This window comes from Salmo salar, chromosome 27 (assembly GCF_965601325.2).
Source record: "Salmo salar chromosome 27, fSalSal1, whole genome shotgun sequence".
In the NCBI taxonomy this organism is placed as follows: Eukaryota; Metazoa; Chordata; class Actinopteri; order Salmoniformes; family Salmonidae; genus Salmo; species Salmo salar.
In genome coordinates, this window is record NC_138317.1 from 35,710,548 (window position 1) to 35,731,921 (window position 21,374).

The following is a 21,374-nucleotide window of genomic DNA, read 5'->3' on the forward strand; positions in this document are numbered from 1 at the left end:
CAACACTTCTCTGGTCCTTAAGCCCACTTCTCCAATCCAACACTATAGTCATGGCCAAAGGTTTTGAGAATGACACAAATATTAATTTTCACAAAGTCTGCTGCCTCAGTTTGTATGATGGCAATTTGCATATACTCCAGAATGTTATGAAGAGTGATCAGATGAATTGCAAAGTCCCTCTTTGCCATGCAAATTAACTGAATCCCCAAAAAACATTTCCACTGCATTTCAGCCCTGCCACATAAGGACCAGCTGACATCATGTCAGTGATTCTCTCATTAACACAGGTGTGAGTGTTGATGAGGACAAGGCTGGAGATCACTCTGTCATGCTGATTGAGTTCAAATAACAGACTGGAAGATTCAAAAGGAGGGTGGTGCTTGGAATCATTGTTGTCATCTGTGTCATGGAGGCTCTCCGCATTGCTAAAGCTAACTCTCTCTCCTCTGCTCTCATCCTTCTAGACCTATCTGCTGCCTTTGATACCGTGAACCATCAGATCCTCCTCTCCACCCTCTCCGAGCTGGGCATCTCCGGCGCGGCCCACGCTTGGATTGCGTCCTACCTGACAGGTCGCTCCTACCAGGTGGCGTGGTGAGAATCTGTCTCCGCACCACGTGCTCTCACCACTGGTGTCCCCCAGGGCTCTGTTCTAGGCCCACTCCTATTCTCGCTATACACCAAGTCACTTGGCTCTGTCATATCCTCACATGGTCTCTCATATCATTGCTATGCAGATGACACACAATTAATCTTCTCCTTTCCCCCTTCTGACAACCAGGTGGCGAATCGCATCTCTGCATGTCTGGCAGACATATCAGTGTGGATGACGGATCACCACCTCAAGCTGAACCTCGGCAAGACGGAGCTGCTCTTCCTCCCGGGGAAGGACTGCCCGTTCCATGATCTCGCCATCACAGTTGACAACTCCCTTGTGTCCTCCTCCCAGAGTGCTAAGAGCCTCGGCGTGACCCTGGACAACACCCTGTCGTTCTCCACTAACATCAAGGCGGTGACCCGATCCTGTAGGTTCATGCTCTACAACATTCGCAGAGTACGACCCTGCCTCACACAGGAAGCGGCGCAGGTCCTAATCCAGGCACTTGTCATCTCCCGTCTGGATTACTGCAACTCGTTGTTGGCTGGGCTCCCTGCCTGTGCCATTAAACCCCTACAACTCATCCAGAACGCCGCAGCCCGTCTGGTGTTCAACCTTCCCAAGTTCTCTCACGTCACCCCGCTCCTCCGCTCTCTCCACTGGCTTCCAGTCGATGCTCGCATCCGCTACAAGACCATGGTGCTTGCCTACGGAGCTGTGAGGGGAACGGCACCTCCGTACCTTCAGGCTCTGATCAGGCCCTACACCCAAACAAGGGCACTGCGTTCATCCACCTCTGGCCTGCTCGCCTCCCTACCTCTGAGGAAGCACAGTTCCCGCTCAGCCCAGTCAAAACTGTTCGCTGCTCTGGCACCCCAATGGTGGAACAAGCTCCCTCACGACGCCAGGACAGCGGAGTCAATCACCACCTTCCGGAGACACCTGAAACCCCACCTCTTTAAGGAATACCTGGGATAGGATAAAGTAATCCTTCTAACCCCCCCTTAAAAGATTTAGATGCACTATTGTAAAGTGGTTGTTCCACTGGATATTATAAGGTGAATGCACCAATTTGTAAGTCGCTCTGGATAAGAGCGTCTGCTAAATGACTTAAATGTAAATGTAAAATTGTTCTTCCTCTGTCAACGATGGTTACCTGCAAGGAAACACGTGCCATCATCATTGCTTTGCACAAAAAGGGCTTCACAGGCAAGGATATTGCTGCCAGTAAGATCGCACCTAAATCAACCATTTATTGGATCATCAAGAACTTCAAGGAGAGCGGTTCAATTGTTGTGAAGAAGGCTTCAAGGCGCCCAAGAAAGTCCAGCAAGCGCCAGGACTATCTCCTAAAGTTGATTCAGCTGCGGGATCGGGGCACCACCAGTACAGAGCTTGCTCAGGAATGGCAGCAGGCAGGTGTGAGTGCATCTGCACTCACAGTGAGGCGAAGACTTTTGGAGGATGACCTGGTGTCAAGAAGGGCAGCAAAGAAGCCACTTCTCTCCAGGAAAAACATCAGGGACAGTCTGATATTCTGCAAAAGGTACAGGGATTGGACTGCTGAGGACTGGGGTAAAGTCATTTTCTCTGATGAATCCCCTTTCTGATTGTTTGGGGCATCCGGAAAAAAAGCTTGTCTGGAGAAGACAAGGTGAGCGCTACCGTCAGTCCTGTGTCATGCCAACAGTAAAGCATCCTGAGACCATTCATGTGTGGGGTTGCTTCTCAGCCAAGGGAGTGGGCTCACTCACAATATTGCCTAAGAACACAGCCATGAATAAAGAATGGTACCAACACATCCTCCGAGAGCAACTTCTCCCAACCATCCAGGAACAGTTTGGTGACGAACAATGCCTTTTCCAGCATGATAGAGCACCTTGCCATAGGGCAAAAGTGATAACTAAGTGGCTCGGGGAACAAAAGATAGATATTTTGGGTCCATGGCCAGGAAACTCCCCAGACCTTAATCCCATTGAGAACTTGTGGTCAATCCTCAAGAGGCACGTGGACAAACAAAAATCCACAAATTCTGACAAACTCCAAGCATTGATTATGCAAGAATGGGCTGCCATCAGTCAGGATGTGGCCCAGAAGTTAATTGACAGCATGCCAGGGCAGATTGCAGAGGTCTTGAAAAAGAAGGGTCAACAAATATTGACTCTTTGCATCAACTTCATGTAATTGTCAATAAAAGCCTTTGACACTTATGAAATGCTTGTAATTATACTTCAGTATTCCATAGTAACATCTGACAAAAATATCTAAAGACACTGAAGCAGCAAACTATGTGAAAATGAATATTTGTGTCATTCTCAAAACTTTTGGCCACGACCGTGCATGTGTCTTGGAAAGAAAGCATACCCAAACACACTTCAGCCCAGCTCGAAAGAAACCTAAATACGAATGCCTTCAATTACTGAAATTATACATTTGTGGCTCAGTTGGTAGAGCATGGTGTGTGCAACGCCAGGGTTGTGGGTCCGATTCCCACAGGGGGCCAATACAATATTATTGTTTTTAAAGTAAAATGCATGAAATGAAAGAATTCACTACTGTAAGTCACTCTGGCTAAAAGCGTCTGCTAAATTACGAAAATGTAATGTAAAATGTAATAGAACGGTGGTGATGTAAATTGAAAAATTTACTGTTGTTGGATGTGAGCCTGTCTTTACTTGATGTTACTTTAAAGTCAATAAATCTACTTTGCCATAAAGAGCCGTAGTCCTAATGTCCCCTGGCTGTGTGCCCCTCCAGGCTGCCAGGACCCGATTTAGAAGCTGTTACAGTGGCAGCCCTCCGCCCCCAAGCCCTTCCACAACATACCTAACATCAGGAAGCCCGGCTCAGCCCGTAAGGACCAGCACCCCAACAGGCAGCTGCACAGGTAAACTGTCTGACAGCAGCCTGAGGATTCCTACTCCTGGCTACTAGCCTAGGGGCTGCTAACCATGGATTATGTTACCATGGACTACTATGGGCTCAAATGTGATTCCATTTAGAACTCAAACATTTTGGGGTTCCTACAGAAAATAAATCAAGGACAGACTCTTTTCGTTAAAAACAAAGTTTGATTATTTTAATAGTTAGTTACTTGACTTTTGTTGTCTGAATTTACATGTGAAAATACAACCCAGTCCTTCCCAACTCCTGTTTACATGCAAGTTTGTTGTTGTGATGGCGAGAATTATCTTGTGTTCATTCCAGTCAGCAGTTGGTTTGGTTCCATTGTTCATCAGATGGTGGCTCAGATGAAATGTAGAAAAGACCTCCCTGCTACATCATCCTCACTATGCCAGCACACTGCTGGGGCTTGTCTGGATTTAACAGATCTTCCTGGTCCTTCTCCAACTGCTCCTGCTCCTTGGCATCCATGTCTTTGAGCTTCACCTCCACATCCTCAGGAATCTCCACCTCCAACAAGTTCTCCATGCCTGGCTCCGGTTCATCCCCGATCAGCACCTGACAGAGACACGCACATACAAAAAAGGATACATCAATGCTGGTGGCAAACACATTAACATAGACTTACTTTAAGTGTGAAAAACTGTAGAGAGCAAAATATTCCAATGACATCCTCAACATTACTACAGACTGGAATTGACAACAAATTAGCTCAAGAAACGTCAAAACGGCATCAGGACGTGCTCCAAAAATTAGGAAAAACTGGAGGGGGAAAAAGTGGTATTTTTAAGTAATATGTTACAGCCTTGTTAAGCGCAAGCTTCAGCATAAAAAGACCATTAATCTTAGATAAATATCATGCTCGGATTTCAACTCGCTAGATTTATATGCTTTATGACTGCAATTAAACTGTCTGGGTAGCTAAAGACTGAACCTATAGCTCTGGACCAGAACTCAAAAGGGATCTCCGAGCTGTATGGAGTGTATCAGGGTGTCATCCAAGACCGAGTGACATCTTTTCCACTCAGTCGTTCCCCACTACCACAGCAGAGCAGGCACTATGCAGGGAAGGAACAGTGGAAGCTTTTTCCAGCCAATCAGAACATCCTGTCTGTGTCCTAAATGGATCCCTACAGTGCACTACTTTTGCCCAAGGGCCCCGCATAAAAGTAGTGCACTATGTAGGGACTAGGGTGCCATTTGGGACACAAATTCTATTTCCTCAGTCAGCCGCTGCAGTAAATTTCAGCACTCAGAGTATTGACATGTCATGAGATTAATTGGCATTGTAGACTGGGGTGTCTTACCAAGCACAACAAGAAGCCATGCAATTCCCGAACGTACTGGTTACCAAGGTGCCATGACGACAGCTGGAAAATCTGGACTTGCTTGTGAATAACGCAGCAGCAGCTCACCATGAGATTGCTCTGGGTTGATTTAATAGGGTGAACCTAAACCCTAACTGCAGAGGTTTGCCTCAGAATTACAGCAACCGTTTGTTGATCTTAGTATAAACCTAACACACATTAAATTACACACAGAGTATACAAAACATTAAGCACACCTGCTCTTTCCATGACAGGTGAAAGCTATGATCCCTTATTGTTGTCACTTGTTAAATCCACTTCAATCAGTGTAGATGAAGGGGAGGAGACATGTTAAATCAGGATTTTTAAGCCTTGAGACAACTGAGATATGGATTGTTATGTGTGCCATTCAGAGGGTGAATGGATAAAACAACATTTAAGTGTCTTTGAACAGGGTATGGTAGTAGGTGCCAGGCACACTGGTTTGTATCAAGAACTGCAACGCTGCTTGGCTTTTCATGTTCAACAGTTTCCCCATGTGTATCAAGAATGGTCCACCACCCAAAGGACATCCAGCCAACATGACAACTGTGGGAAGCATTGGAGTCAACATGGGCCAGCATCCCTGTGGAACGCGTGTCACCTTGTAGAGTCCATGCCCAGATGAATTCAGGCTGTTCCGAGGGAAAAAGGAGGTGCAACTCAATATTAGGAAGGTGTTCCTAATGTTTGTTATACTCTGTGTATATTCGTAGTTTACCTGTATAAACTTCTCGCAAGCAGCGGCCACGTGAGGTTCCTTTTCCCAGTTGTGGAACTCCCTCATGATGGCGTAGGTGTTCTTGGCCTTCAGAAACTGCCGGCCCACTTGGGTCGCAGTCAGCTGGGTGCATCAAGAGAAAAATGTCAAGTTAGGAGTATTTCCAGCTGTTAAAATCACTTTGGGTTATACAAAAAGAGCTTTTCTGGTTTAGTGACAAAGATGATTAAGTGTTGGAGCCAGAAACAAAGCATTTCGTTGCACCTGTGGTAACATCTGCAAATCTGTAAACGCGACAAATAAGCTTTGATTTGAAGTGTTGGTGGAAGCATGGCATGGTATTGACTGCTGGGTACACCAACCAGTATCATGGTCTCAATGAGCATCTTGCGAATGTCGGGATCCTCCTCTCTTTTCTTGTCCTCTGGCAAGTACTGGAGGTCGACGGGTAACCCTTCATTGAATAGGAATAATGTACCATCAGAATTAGGCTACATTTTAATGCAGATATCTTACTGTATTACATTAGCAGTAGGCTATAAAGGAGTTTAAGTGTTTTTAATCAATGTATGTTGTTCACAGTACAAACTGTGGGCCTGTGATGCCCACCATCTCTTTATGAATTATTCTCTAGCATCTCAGGCTGTGTAGCCTTCTATAAAGACTGGTTAACGTGGCCATGTGCCACAAGACTATAAAACAACAAAACAAATGAAAAAGTTAACTATTTTTACGTGACCACTGCCTTTAAAATTAAAGAACCCCGGGCTGAGTACAGTAAAACTTCCTTGGAAGGATCTTCAACATTTTCTATTTGGGTCCCTCTGACGTTACTGTGATGTAAAACATTTTACCAACTCTCCATGCACAAGGTGGGGACAAATACACAGTGCCTTGAAATTCCACCTGCCATCTGCACAGAACAAACACATTGCGCCCTATGGAGGAGAGGGCAACTGCAGCAGACACGCTCATGCCACAGGCACAATGATTTCCTGTTGCAGCTGGGAATAGGAATGAGCTCTGAAGTTACCCCTAGGTATAGATATTAGATAACCTTCCCCTAATACAACCATTAGTGGGTAAAATGTCAAACTGACTCAAAATCGAGGAAACTGCAGTGGGGTTGCCAAAATGTTTTGGGGGAGGAGGGACAATACTTTTTGTTAGGATCCCCATTAGCTGTTGCAAAAGCAGCAGCTACTCTTCCTGGGGTCAACACAGAACATGAAACAATACAGAACAGTAATAGTTAAGATCAGGACAGAAAATATTCAAACGTTTTTGAGAAAGACAATTTGAAATAAAATATTGAGTAAACGTATTTATTGTTTTTTATTCATTTTGATAAGAGCTAAAAATTCAACAAATTGAAGGTTATTTGTTGACGTAAAACTCAAAATGTTATGATTAAGGTTGTCATTAGATTTGGGGCGGGATCGCAAGAAATTCTTGAGGAAAAAAAAAAAAAAGGTGACCGAGAAATTCTGTCCCCCCCAAAAATGGGATCCCCGCTGAAAAAGTTTGAATATCACTGCTCTAACCCGCTGTGCCAGCGCCTACCAACTAACCCACTGTGCCAGCGCCTACCAACTAACCCGCTGTGCCAGCGCCTACCAACTAACCCGCTGTGCCAGCGTCTACGTGCTAACCAACAAACCTGTTATATCAGTGTCAACCAACTAACCGGTTATATCAGTGTCAACCAACTAACCGGTTATATCAGTGTCAACCAACTAACCGGTTATATCAGTGTCAACCAACTAACCGGTTACATAACCAGCTGCCCACTGCACTGAGGCTAGGAAACACGGTTCCCACTGATAAATCTACGATTATAGCAAATTTCAATAAGCATTTTTCTACGGCTACCCCGGTCAACAGCTCTGCACCCACCACAGCAACTTGCTCAAGCCTCCCCCATTTGTCCTTCAACCAAATCCAGACAGCTGATGTTCTGAAAGACCTGCAAAATCTGGACCCCTACAAATCAGCTGGGCTAGACAATCTGGACCCTCTCCTTCTAAAATTATCCGCCGCAATTGTTGCAACCCCTATTACTAGCCTGTTCAACCTCTCTTCCGTATCTTCTGAGATTCCCAAAGATTGGAAAGCTGCCGCGGTCATCCCCCTCTTCAAAGGGGGAGACACTCTAGACCCAAACTGTTACAGACATCCTCCCCTGCCTTTCTAAGGTCTTCGAAAGCCAAGTTAACAAACAGATCACCGACCATTTCAAACCCCACCGTACCTTCTCCGCTATGCAATCTGGTTTCCGAGCTGGTCATGGGTGCACTTCAGCCACGCTCAAGGTCCTAAACGATATCATAATCACCATCGACAAAAGACTATACTGGGCTGCCGTATCCATCGACCTGGCCAAGGCTTTCGACTCTGTCAATCACCGCATTCTTATCGGCAGACTCAACAGCCTTGGTTTCTCAAATGACTGCCTCGCCTGGTTCCCCAACTACTTCTCAGACAGAGTTCAGTGTGTCAAATCGGAGAGCCTGTTGTCCGGACCTCTAGCAGTCTCTATGGGGGTGCCACAGGGTTCAATTCTCGGGCCAACTCTTTTCTCTGTATACATCAATGATGTCACTCTTGCGGCTGGTGAGTCTCTGATCCACCTCTACGCGGACGACACCATTCTGTATACTTCTGGCCCTTCTTTGGACACTGTGTTAAATAACCTCCAGACGAGCTTCAATGCCATACAACTCTCCTCTGTGGCCTCCAACTGCTGTTAATTGCAAGTAAAACTAAATGCATGCTCTTCAACTGATCGCTGCCCACACCTGCCCGCCCAGCATCACTACTCTGGACGGTTCTAACTTAGAATTTGTGGACAAATACAAATACCTAGGTGTCTGGTTAGACTGTAAACTCTCCTTCCAGACTCATTAAGCATCTCCAATCCAAAATTAAATCTAAAATCGTCTTCCTATTTCGCAACAAAGCATTCTTCACTCATGCTGCCAAACATACCCTTGTAAAACTGACTATCCTACCGATCCTTGACTTCGGCGATGTCATTTACAAAATAGCCTCCAACACTCTACTCAGGAAATTGGATGCAGTCTATCACAGTGCCATCTGTTTCGTCACCAAAGCCCCATATACTACCCACCACCGTGACCTGTATGCCATTGTTGGCTGGCCCTCGCTTCATATTCGTCACCAAACCCACTGGCTCTAGTTTATCTATAAGTCCTTGCTTGGTAAAGCCCCGCCTTATCTCAGCTCACTGGTCACCATAGCAGCACTAACCTGTAGCACGCACTCCAGCAGGTATATTTCACTGGCCACCCCCAAAGCCAATTCCTCCTTTGTCCGCCTTTCCTTCCAGTTCTCTGCTGCCAATGACTAACGAATTGCAAAAAAAAAAATCACTGAAGCTAGAGACTCATATCTCCCTCACTAACTTTAAGCATCAGCTATCAGAGAACCTTACCAAACATTGCACCTGTACATAGCCCATCTGTAAATAGCCCATCCAACTACCTCATCCCCATATTGTTATTATTTTTTGCTCCTTTGCACCCCAGTATCTCTAACTGCACATTCATCTTCTGCACATCTATCACTCCAGTGTTTATTTGCAAAATTGTAATTATTTCGCCACTACGGCCTATTTATTGCCTTACCTCCCTAATCTTACTTCATTTGCACACACTGTATATAGACTTTTCTATTGTGTTATTGACTGTATGTTTGTTCATTCCACATGTAACTCTGTGTTGTTGTTTGTGTCACACTGCTTTGCTTTATATTTGCCAGGTCGCAGTTGTAAATGAGAACTTGTTCTCAACTGGCCTACCTGGTTAAATAAAGGTGAAATAAAATAAAAAATATCAGTGTCTACTAACTAACCTGTTATATCAGTATGTAACTAACTAACCTGTTATATCAGTGTATACTAACTAACCTGTTATATCAGTATGTAACTAACTAACTGGTTATATCAGTGTATACTAACTAACCTGTTATATCAGTATGTAACTAACTAACCTGTTATATCAGTATGTAACTAACTAACCTGTTATATCAGTATGTAACTAACTAACCTGTTATATCAGTATGTAACTAACTAACCTGTTATATCAGTATGTAACTAACTAACCGGTTATATCAGTGTGTAACTAACTAACCGGTTATATCAGTGTGTAACTAACTAACCGGTTATATCAGTGTGTAACTAACTAACCGGTTATATCAGTGTGTAACTAACTAACCGGTTATATCAGTATGTAACTAACTAACCTGTTATATCAGTGTCTACTAACTAACCTGTTATATCAGTATGTAACTAACTAACCTGTTATATCAGTGTATACTAACTAACCTGTTATATCAGTGTATACTAACTAACCTGTTATATCAGTATGTAACTAACTAACCTGTTATATCAGTATGTAACTAACTAACCTGTTATATCAGTATGTAACTAACTAACCGGTTATATCAGTGTCTACTAACTAACCGGTTATATCAGTGTCTACTAACTAACCGGTTATATCAGTGTCTACTAACTAACCTGTTATATCAGTATGTAACTAACTAACTGGTTATATCAGTGTATACTAACTAACCGGTTATATCAGTGTATACTAACTAACCTGTTATATCAGTGTATACTAACTAACCTGCCATGTCAGTGCGTACTAACTAGAGAAAAAGTGTGAATACCACTGGTCTAGGGGCAACTTCACTCTTTAGGGCCGAGGATGTATTTAAGGACTGTTGAACCATCTGAAATCACAGTGCCTGGTACAGTACATGATACACTGTCTGCTGCAGCTGGAGCCTGTCTGTTCTGCAGGGAGATGAGAAACTTTTTGCCATGCCGTGGTGTCTCCTTACCTTCATTCTCCTCGTCAGAGAGTTCCTCAGGCCCAGCGAGAGGCAGCAACAGGAAAGGCAGAATGTCCACCGCATCACTAAGCAACCACTCATGATGAGCTGGGGGAAATAAGATATCCAAATCAGTAACTTTTTTTCCCCCTCTTACCCTTTCTTGGAAACATACATTACAAGGTCAAAGGCCAACATAGCTACAACATTTAACGAAAATGAATCCTCTTCAATTCAACACAAAACGGGCATGAACTAAGAAGGTTAAAACTGACTGTCCTACAGCCAAAAACATGCATGTGTGTCTTTTCATCCCTTACCATGGTCAAAGCAACAATTTCTCAGAGTGCCAATGACTCCCCCTCGTCTGATTGTGGAGGCCTCGTACTGTATGTAGGGAAGGAGTCTCTGCACTACACATCTGTGGACCATCAAACATACACACAAAGAACAGGCATCTTCATTGGACAGGGAACAGACAGGTAACACTTATTGGGCAGGAAGTTTGACATCTCTTTAGGCAAGAAGTCTACTAAAAAAAAAAAAACAGAAATCTTCATCCTAACTACAACATTTTCAGACAAGATAGAACGTCCAAAGGGGTCGGTGTTGCAATCTACTGCAGCGAGAGCCTGCAGAGTTCTGTCCTGCTATCCAGGTCTGTACCCAAACAATTTGAACTTCCACTTTTAAAATCCATCTCTAAAAACAAGTCTCTCACCGTTGCCGCCTGCTATAGACCACCCTCTGCCCCGAGCTGTGCTCTGGACACCATATGTGAACTGATTGCCCCCCCATCTATCTTCAGAGCTCATGCTGCTAGGTGACCTAAACTGGGACATGCTTAACACCCCAGCCATCCTACAATCTAAGCTTGATGCCCTCAATCTCACAAATTATCAATGAACCTACCAGGTACCACCCCAAAGCCGTAAACACGGGCACCCTCATAGATATCATCCTAACCAACTTGCCCTCTAAATACACCTCTGCTGTTTTCAACCAAGACCTCAGCGATCACTGTCTGCATCCGTAATGGGTCAGCGGTCAAACGACCTCCACTCATCACTGTCAAACGCTCCCTGAAACATTTCAGCGAGCAAGCCTTTCTAATCGACCTGGCCCGGGTATCCTGGAAGGATATTGACCTCATCCCATCAGTAGAGGATGCCTGGTAATAAAAAAAAAAAATGCTTCCTCACCATCTTAAATAAGCATGCCCCATTCAAGAAATTTAGAACCAGGAACAGATATAGCCCTTGGTTCTCCCCAGACCTGACAGCCCTTCAACACAAAAATATCCTGTGGCGTTCTGCATTAGCATCGAACAGCCCCCGTGATATGCAACTTTTCAGGGAAGTTAGAAACCAATATACACAGGCCGTTAGAAAAGCCAAGTCTAGCTTTTTCAAGCAGAAATGTGCTTCCTGCAATACAAACTCAAAAGTTCTGTGACACTGTAAAGTCCATGGAGAATAAGAACACCTCCTCCCAGCTGCCCACTGCACTGAGGATAGGAAACTGTCACCTCCGATAAATCCACTATAATTGAGAATTTCAATAAGCATTTTTCTACGGCTGGCCATGCTTTCCACCTGGCTACCCCTACCCCGGTCAACAGCACTGCACCCCCCACAGCTACTCGCCCAAGCCTTCCATATTTCTCCTTCTCCCAAATCCAGTCAGCTGATGTTCTGAAAGAGCTGCAAAATCTGGACCCCTACAAATCAGCCAGGCTAGACAATCTGGACCCTTTCTTTCTAAAATGATCTGCCCGAAATTGTTGCAACCCCTATTACTAGCCTGTTCAACCTCTCGTGTCGTCTGAGATTCCAAAAGATTGGAAAGCAGCTGCTGTCATCCGCCTCTTCAAAGGAGGGGACACTCTTGACCCAAACTGCTACAGACCTATATCTATCCTACCCTGCATTTCTAAGGTCTTCGAAAGCCAAGTTAACAAACAGATTACCGACCATTTCGAATCTCACCGCACCTTCTCCGCTATGCAATCTGGTTTCAGAGCTGGTCATGGGTGCACCTCAGCCACGCTCAAGGTCCTAAACGATATCGTAACCGCCATCGATAAGAAACAATACTGTGCTGCCGTATTAATTGACCTGGCCAAGGCTTTCGACTCTGTCAATCACCACATCCTCATCGGCAGACTCAATAGCCTTGGTTTCTCAAATGATTGCCTCGCCTGGTTCACCAACTACTTCTCTGATAGAGTTCAACGTGTCAAATCGGATGGCCTGTTGTCCGGGCCTCTGGTAGTCTCTGGGGGTGCCACAGGGTTCAATTCTTGGGCCAACTCTTTTCTCTGTATACATCAATGGTGTCACTCTTGCTGCTGGTGAGTCTCTGATCCACCTCTACGCAGACGACACCATTCTGTATACTTCTGGCCCTTCTTTGGACACTGTTAACAACCCTCCAGACGAGCTTCAATGCCATACAACTCCCCTTCCGTAGCCTCCAACTGCTCTTAAATACAAGTAAAACTAAATGCATGCTCTTCAACCGATCGCTGCCCGCACCTGCCCGCCCGTCCAGCATCACTACTCTGGACGGTTCTGACTTAGAATGTGGACAACTACAAATACCTAGGTGTCTGGTTAGATTGTAAGCTCTCCTTCCAGACTCACGTCAAACATCTCCAATCCAAAGTTAAATCTAGAATTGGCTTCCTATTTCGCAACAAAGCATACTTCACTCATGCTGCCAAACATACCCTCGTAAAACTGACCATCCTACCGATCCTCGACTTCGGCGATGTCGTTTACAAAATAGCCTCCAATACCCTACTCAATAAACTGGATGCAGTCTATCACAGTGCCATCCGTTTTGTCACCAAAGCCCCATATACTACCCACCACTGCAACCTGTACGCTCTCATTGGCTGGCCCTCGCTTCATACTCGTCGCCAAACCCACTGGCTCCAGGTCATCTACAAGACCCTGTTAGGTAAAGTGCCCCCTTATCTCAGCTCACTGGTCACCATAGCAGCACGCGCTCCAGCAGGCAGGCAGATATATATATATATACCCCCAAAGCCAATTCCTCCTTTGGCCGTCTCTCCTTCCAGTTCTCTGCTGCCAATGACTAGAACGAACTACAAAAATCTCTAAAACTGGAAACACTCATCTCCCTCACTAGCTTTAAGTACCAGCTGTCAGAGCAGCTCACAGATCACTGCACATAGCCCATCTATAATTTAGCCCAAACAACTACCTCTTCCCCTACTGTATTTATTTATTTAGCTCCTTCGCATACCATTATTTCTATTTCTACTTTGCACTTTCTTCCACTACAAATCTACCATTCCAGTGTTTTACTTGCTATATTGTATTTACTTTGCCACCATGGCCTTTTTTGCCTTTACCTCCCTTATCTCACCTTGTATATAGACTTATTTTTCTACTGTATTATTGACTGTAAGTTTGTTTTACTCCATGTGTAACTCTGTGTTGTTGTATGTGTCTTACTGCTTTGCTTTATCTTGGCCAGGTCGCAATTGTAAATGAGAACTTGTTCTCAACTTGCCTACCTGGTTAAATAAAGGTGAAAAAAAAAATATGTATTGCATGTTTTACCAGATGATGAGAAAAGTCAAAAGACATAACCTAGCCTAGGCTAAACCTGGATCTCATGAGCTAAGCACCCAGCCACTGACCTCTCCCTATCCAGGATAAAGTGTCTGGTCTCGGGCAGCTGAGTCAGGTTGGAGAGGAGGGGGCCCAGGTAATGGAGTGACACCTGCTTGTTGTAGCCCTCAGTGCAGAAGATTTCCACTATCTGCGTCAGACCTATCTCCTGCGCCTGCATAGCCTTAAACACCTCTTTACACGTCTTCACGTGCCGCGACAGGTTAGTAAGGATCGTACAGATACGATCTGCAAACATAAACTCTGGGTCCAGGAGGTTTTTAAACAACATAGGGAGGAAGTCAGCGTCTTTCACCAGCGGTTGGTGCATGGTCTCGTCAGCCGAGAGGTTGATGAGAGAGTGGTAACAGTCTTTGACGATGGCGATAGAGGGGTCGGTGGTGAGGGTCACCAGGGCTTTAAGGAAGTCAGGTTTTGACTGTAGGTAGCGACAGCCGTCCCTGTTGCCTGATAGGCCCAAGATGTACTCTGTGGCCTGGCCCTTGACGTCCGGCCTGGTGTTCAGGGTGAGGAAGGACAGCAGCTCTTTTGCCTCCACGTCACTCAACATGATGGTGGACAGGCAATGTGTGATGGTCAATCCAAATCTTCACTAATCCAAAAGTTGACAGTCACAAGATACAGGGTTACAATTCCACAAGTGTAAAGAAAAGCTTGCTACAAAGACAGAGAGGAAAATTAGACCAATGATAACTGGTTAGATACAATGTAGCTAGAACACAACATAAACATACATGGTGAATATAAAATGACAAAGTCAGTAAAAGTTACATTAAACTCATACTGTCACATAGCATGATCACATAGGAGTCCTTTCGATCGCGCTAGCTAGCCGGTCGAACATGGGTTCACGTTAGTTTCTATATCTCAGGCGATATAAAACCACCCGAATTCCTCGACTGTTAAAACGATATAAAACAACGTAGATAGCTGGCTTGATACATATTTCAGGATTTAAATCCAATCGTGCGGTTCTGTAACATTGATCAAACGTTTATTATGACGCACACTCACCTCATCCACATGGGCAGTTCCATGCTGATCAATACGTACTTCCGCATTTGACATTTTGCGTCTCCAATAGGATTACAGACAATACAGATATATCCGCTTCCAAAAGTAATCCTTAGTTCTGATTGGTTTCATTTTCTCAGCAGCCTTTCGATTGGTAGATTACTGCATGTCATTTTAAAGCGCGCTAAAATGGTGGAAACAACATATGCTCAGCACGACATATCATCCTCCTGGAGTAAGAAGCTGATTTAGGCTCTTTCAAAGCAGCGTTTAGGATTCTTATTGCCAGCAGTCAGGTAAGAAACTTCGAATTTATTTTGCTTGAGATTACGGTATATTTGGACTTTTTGAAACAACTGTTGTAGCAAAGATGTTTTTAAACAAACCCATTGTTCTTTCTATCTGTGGGTGTAGCTTGCCTACATTTTAGGGCTGGGCGGTATACTATACAGTATTTTACGATATACCGGTATTGATGCACGGACGGGATTGTGTTTTTACTTTACCTTCTATAAAGGTATTTGAATGTGATACGCCGTGCGTAACGTCCATTTTTATAGTTTACTTCGCTACTTGAGTCCTCTCTCACTCAACTCAATTGAAACCAATTCAAAGGGCTTTGTTGGCATGGGACACATATTGTAGCGACTCGCACAGACAGCTGTGTGTTATGTTATTCGTTGGTTGTGTTGTACTTACCAGTACCCAGCGGGGTCCGACATGCCAATCAACCTGCTATCTGTCAATCACGGACATGCCTGGAATGTTCTGAAGCCAGGCATCCTGGTGGTTGGTGGAGGGGGGGGTGTTTTTATAGGGTACCCCCCCTTAGTTCGGATTTATCTCCAGGCCTGATCCGTGCGCATGTTGACCAGACTGCTCAAAGGTTGTTGCTTAAGAGTCTAAACTCATCTTTCACCAGATCAACAGAGGCTCCCTCAGAAATAACGCAGGGAAAGCGTGCCATGATAAAGTTGCCTGTTGCCTATTGCCTGTTGGCAATGTCAGCGACCACTGCATGCTGGAGGAGCACATCTCCAAATGGAAATTTCAGCAACATGTAGTCTACTGCAGAATAAAATACGTTTTTGACACATTAATTGTAGGTCTTCAGATCCAGCTTGCATTGGCCCCCAAGTTTAGTCTCTATAGTAGAGGAACGCTTGTCACCTCTCAAACAGGCCCAATCACTAGGGCCAGCTCGAAGTATTGGCTTTTTAGACACGGTTCCTAATCAACACTGAAAGCAAAATCATTTTGAAAAAACAAATGATCACATCGACATAGACCGCAAACTGGCTAAACAAAGATTTAAGTACGCTACCGCAAAGGGAATCTGAACGTTGTTCGCTAGACGAGCCCGGTGTTTCAGCCTATGTAAAGGTGCCTATTGGATTTCTTTGTAGCGCATTTCAGATTTTCGGAATTTATAAAATCTCAAATCTAGTGCAAAGGCATTTTAGAAGCATTGCCTCTATAGCTAATACCTGACACTGTCATTCTTCATCGCGAAGTCTTATAAACTCCCCACTCCATTTAATGACAAGATGTTTATTGATTTTTGATTATACTTTTGTAATGCTTTTTGTGACGTGGATCATAGTCTCAGGTTGCGTGATCCTAGTAATGTTATGTGGAAAATACAACTAATGGGACGCAGAATTAAATGTATATCACACTCGCACAAATGCGACCCGTTATTTTTCGTATTTACATTTAATTTATTTCACTAGCAAATGCGAGTGAATTGCTGGCACTTTAGAGCCCACTGAATGTCCATATTATGTTCGCTAACGTTAGCTTGAAACAATTGGTGTTTACCTTTCCACAACACCGGTTCGAAAAGGGATTTGTCCATGTGTTTACGTACGGCTGACGGTCGGCAAACTCAGCATCACAACAAACAGGAGGACGGCCAGACACCGGGGTTATAATGATGGAGATTAATACATGTCCGTTGACACAACTCCGTACATGTCTGTGTGTTGCAGCTCGAGAATCGGGATGTTAGATTTACTCCGTGGATTTATTTTTTATTAAAATGTAAAAAAAATAATCAGGCCCTGTTCATGTCTGCGTACTTTTAACTCGGATCTCGTACCTGCGTACATGGACAGAGAATTGCGTAGTTGTTACGCAAAATGCGTGCATATTGGCAGTTCTGCAAAAGTTAAGTAAACAATCAAAGATGAACAGTAACATTACACTCAGTTTCAAAGGAATAGACACATTTCAAATGACATATTATGGCTATGTACAGTGTTATAATGATGTCCAAATAGTTAGAGTACAAAAGGGAAAATAAGTAAACACATATGGCTTGTATTTACAATGTTTCTTCTTCACTGGTTGCCCTTTCTTGTGGCAACAGGTCATAAATCTTGATGCTGTGTGGACACACAGTGGTATTTCACATAATAAATATGCGAGCTTATCAAAATTGGATTTGTTTTGGAATTCTTTGTGGGTCTGTATAATCTGAGGGAAATGTGTGTCTCTGATATGGTCATAAATGTGGCAGGAGGTTAGGAAGTGCAGCTCAGTTTCCACCTCATTTTGTGGGCAGTGTCTTCTCTTGAGAGCCAGGTCTGCCTAGGCGGCCTCTCTCAATATCAAGGCCATGCTCACTGAGTCTCTACATAGTCAAAGCTTTCCTTAATTTTGGGTCAGTCACTGTGGTCAGGTATTCTGCCACTGTGTACTCTGTTTTAAGGCCAAATAGAATTCCAGTTTGCTGTTTTTTTGGTAAATTCTTTCCAATGTGTCAAGTAATTATCTTTGTTTTCTCACAAATTTGGTTGAGTCTAATTGTGTTGCTCTGTGGGGTCTGTTTGTGAGCAGAGCCCCAGGACCAGCTTACTTAGTGGACTTGTCTCTAGGTTCATCTCTCTGTAGATGATGGCTATATGGAAGGTTTGGGAATCGCTTCCTTTTAGGTGGTTCTAGAATTGAACGTCTCTTTTCTGGATTTTGATCATTTGTGGGTATCGGGCCTAATTCTGTATGCACAGTCTCAATTTGGTGTTTGTCCAATTTTGTGAATTATTGGTTGGTGAGTGACCCCCAGACCTCACAACCATAAAAAGCAATGGGTTCTATAACTGATTAAAGTATTATTCTTTTTGGGGTTGACAGATCCTAATTGGTATGTTAAATTTTATGTTCCTTTTCCATGGCGTAGAAGGCCCTTCTTGCCTTGTCTCTCAGATCTTTCACAGCTTAAAAATCAACAAAGCATGAGAAGACTTTGCCTTTGTTTTGGTTTGTTTGTCAGTTATGGTGTGCAAGGTGAATATGTGGTCTGTCATATGGAAATTTGGTAAAAGGCCAATTTGATATTTGCTCGGTACATTGTTTTCACTGAGGAAATGTACAAGTCTGCTGTTAATGATAATGCAGAGGATTTTCTCAAGGTTGCTGTTGACCCATATCCCACGGTAGTTATTGGGGTCAGATTTGTCTCCACTTTTGTGTATTGGGGTGATCAGTCCTTGGTTCCAAATATTGGGGGAGATGCCAGAGCTGAGGATGAAATCTTTTTTTAAATTTTTTTTTTTAAGTATAGCCAAATGAAACTTGTGGTCTGTATATTTTATTTTACTTAGGATACCATCAACACCACAGGCCTTTTTGGGTTGGAGGGTTTGTATTTTGTCCTGTAGCTCATTCAAGGTAATTGGAAAATCCAGTGGGTTCTTGTAGTCTTTAATAGCTGATTCTAAGATTTGAATGTGATCATGTATATGTTTTTGCTGTTTGTTTTTCGTTATAAAGCCAAAAAGATTGGAGAAGTGGTTTATCCATACATCTCCATTTTGGATCGATAACTCTTTGTGTTTGTTTAGTGCGTTCTAATTTTCCCAGAAGTGGTGACATTGAGCTGATTTCTGACATGCTGTTCCTTCTTTTTCCGTAGTGTTTTTCTGTATTGTTTTAGTGATTCACCATAGTGAAGGCGTAGACTCATGTTTTCTGGGTCTCTATGATTTTGGTTGGATTGGTTTCTCAATTTGTCATTGTTTAAAATGTTCTTAGGTTGTCTGCTTGACATTTTTTTTTGATTTGATAGGGAAGCTGAGAGGTCAAATATATTGTTAAGGCTTTCTGCTGCCAAGTTTACACCTTCACTATTACAGTGACATGTTTTGTCCAGGAAGTTGTCTGAAAGGGATTGAATTTGTTGTTTCCTAATTGTTTTTTTTTGGTAGGTTTCTACACTACTTTCCTTCCATCTATAGCATTTCTTAATATTATGTAGTTCCTTTGGTTTTGATGACTTGTGATTTGAGTATTGTTCTGTTCATGTAGACTGTGATTTTGCTGTGATCTTATAGGGGTGTTAGTGGGCTGACTGTGAACGCTCTGAGACACTCTGGGTTGAGGTCAGTGATAAAGTAATCTACGGTACTACTGCAAAGAGATGAGCTGTAGATGTACCTACCATATGAGTCTCCTTGAAGACTACCATTGACTATGTACAGAGCTGCAGTACTTGTGACACATTTTTGTTGGTTGTTTTGTCATAGTCAATATCCCGTGTGGCTCAGTTGGTAGAGCATGGTGTTTGCAACGCCAGGGTTGTGGGTTCGATTCCCACGGGGGACCAGTACGGAGAAAACAATGTATGAAATGTATGCGTTCACTACTGTAAGTTGCTCTGGATAAGAGCGTCTGCTAAATGACTAAAATGTAAACGTAAAATAGTTGTGTATAGAGGGGGCATATTTGGGAGGGAATACTGTCACCTCTCTCTCTCGCCGCTTTCCACACAGACCTAGCCTTGTCCCCTGTCACTCAAGGAGCGCATGTGTTGTTCCTCAACCAGAGACACTTGCGTTCAGTCTACATGGTCAATGCAGAAGTATCGGTGACATTTTCTTAGCAAGTTGGCTCTAAATCTTGTTAGCTACTAATGCTAATCGCTAGCTATGTACAGTACTGCGTCAGAACAAACGTAATTAGCTGTACAGCCTGATAATACCAGTGAATGTTGTTTGTGCAACAGTATCTTCTAAATCAAAAAGGAATACGCAAAGCATGAATATGTTAGCAAAATGAAGTAGCTAACAGAAAACATTTTAATGTAACCAAAGATAATTGGGTCCCCTAGGAAACACTACTTTGGTTTCTACCCTGTCACAATAACTCCTCCCTGGCATTTTCATTCGTTGTCATGTCAAACACTGTATTTAAAACGCCCACTATTATATTGTAACTATTCTAATTCTATAATCATATTTCCATGATGCCAACAGTTCACCCAATTGTTTTGCTCTAAATCGCAAGTCACATCGCAATTGCAACATTTGGTAAAAAATAAGGCCTATAAGGTGGTGCGAAATGATTGCAGGAAATACAGAAATTGATAAACAATTAATTTTGTTTTGGTTGAATAGAACACTATAAAACAACCAGAATGGAGAAAGACTCATTGAAATCACTTAGAATATATGTGTTGCCACCCTAGGATCACTCACTACTCATAAAGCACCCTGGGATCACTCACTACTCATAAAGCACCCTGGGATCACTCACTACTCATAAAGCACCCTGGGATCACTCACTACTCATAAAGCACCCTGGGATCACTCACTACTCATAAAGCACCCTGGGATCACTCACTACTCATAAAGCACCCTGGGATCACTCACTACTCATAAAGCACCCTGGGATCACTCACTACTCATAAAGCACCCTGGGATCACTCACTACTCATAAAGCACCCTGGGATCACTCACTACTCATAAAGCACCCTGGGATCACTCACTACTCATAAAGCACCCTGGGATCACTCACTGCTCATGAAGCACCCTGGGATCACTCACTGCTCATGAAGCACCCTGGGATCACTCACTACTCATGAAGCACCCTGGGATCACTCACTACTCATAAAGCACCCTGGGATCACTCACTGCTCATGAAGCACCCTGGGATCACTCACTGCTCATGAAGCACCCTGGGATCACTCACTGCTCATGAAGCACCCTGGGATCACTCACTGCTCATGAAGCACCCTGGGATCACTCACTGCTCATGAAGCACCCTGGGATCACTCACTGCTCATGAAGCACCCTGGGATCACTCACTGCTCATGAAGCACCCTGGGATCACTCACTGCTCATAAAGCACCCTGGGATCTCTCACTGCTCATAAAGCACCCTGGGATCTCTCACTGCTCATAAAGCACCCTGGGATCTCTCACTGCTCATAAAGCACCCTGGGATCTCTCACTGCTCATAAAGCACCCTGGGATCTCTCACTGCTCATAAAGC

General features: G+C 43.7%; 2 protein-coding genes across 2 annotated transcripts in view; one reads left to right on the top strand and one right to left on the bottom strand.

The window, feature by feature from the left end:
• Window positions 1-3,649: 3,649 nt before the first annotated feature.
• On the bottom strand, window positions 3,650-14,660 carry brp16 (brain protein 16; the record flags this gene model as incomplete). Its single annotated transcript, NM_001139648.1, is given in 6 exon segments — window positions 3,650-4,060; window positions 5,570-5,692; window positions 5,932-6,023; window positions 10,433-10,531; window positions 10,744-10,844; window positions 14,097-14,660. Coding segments are annotated over 6 exon segments (1,143 nt in total). The 5' UTR covers window positions 14,639-14,660.
• A 602-nt stretch (window positions 14,661-15,262) lies between these two features.
• The window catches only part of LOC106588962 (ATP-dependent DNA helicase Q4), a 29,600-nt gene continuing 23,488 nt past the window's right edge, over window positions 15,263-21,374 (top strand). Inside the window, exon 1 of the mRNA XM_082970234.1 lies at window positions 15,263-15,398. The gene's annotated coding sequence lies outside the window, so the exon portion shown is untranslated. The remainder of the gene's footprint in view (window positions 15,399-21,374) is intronic.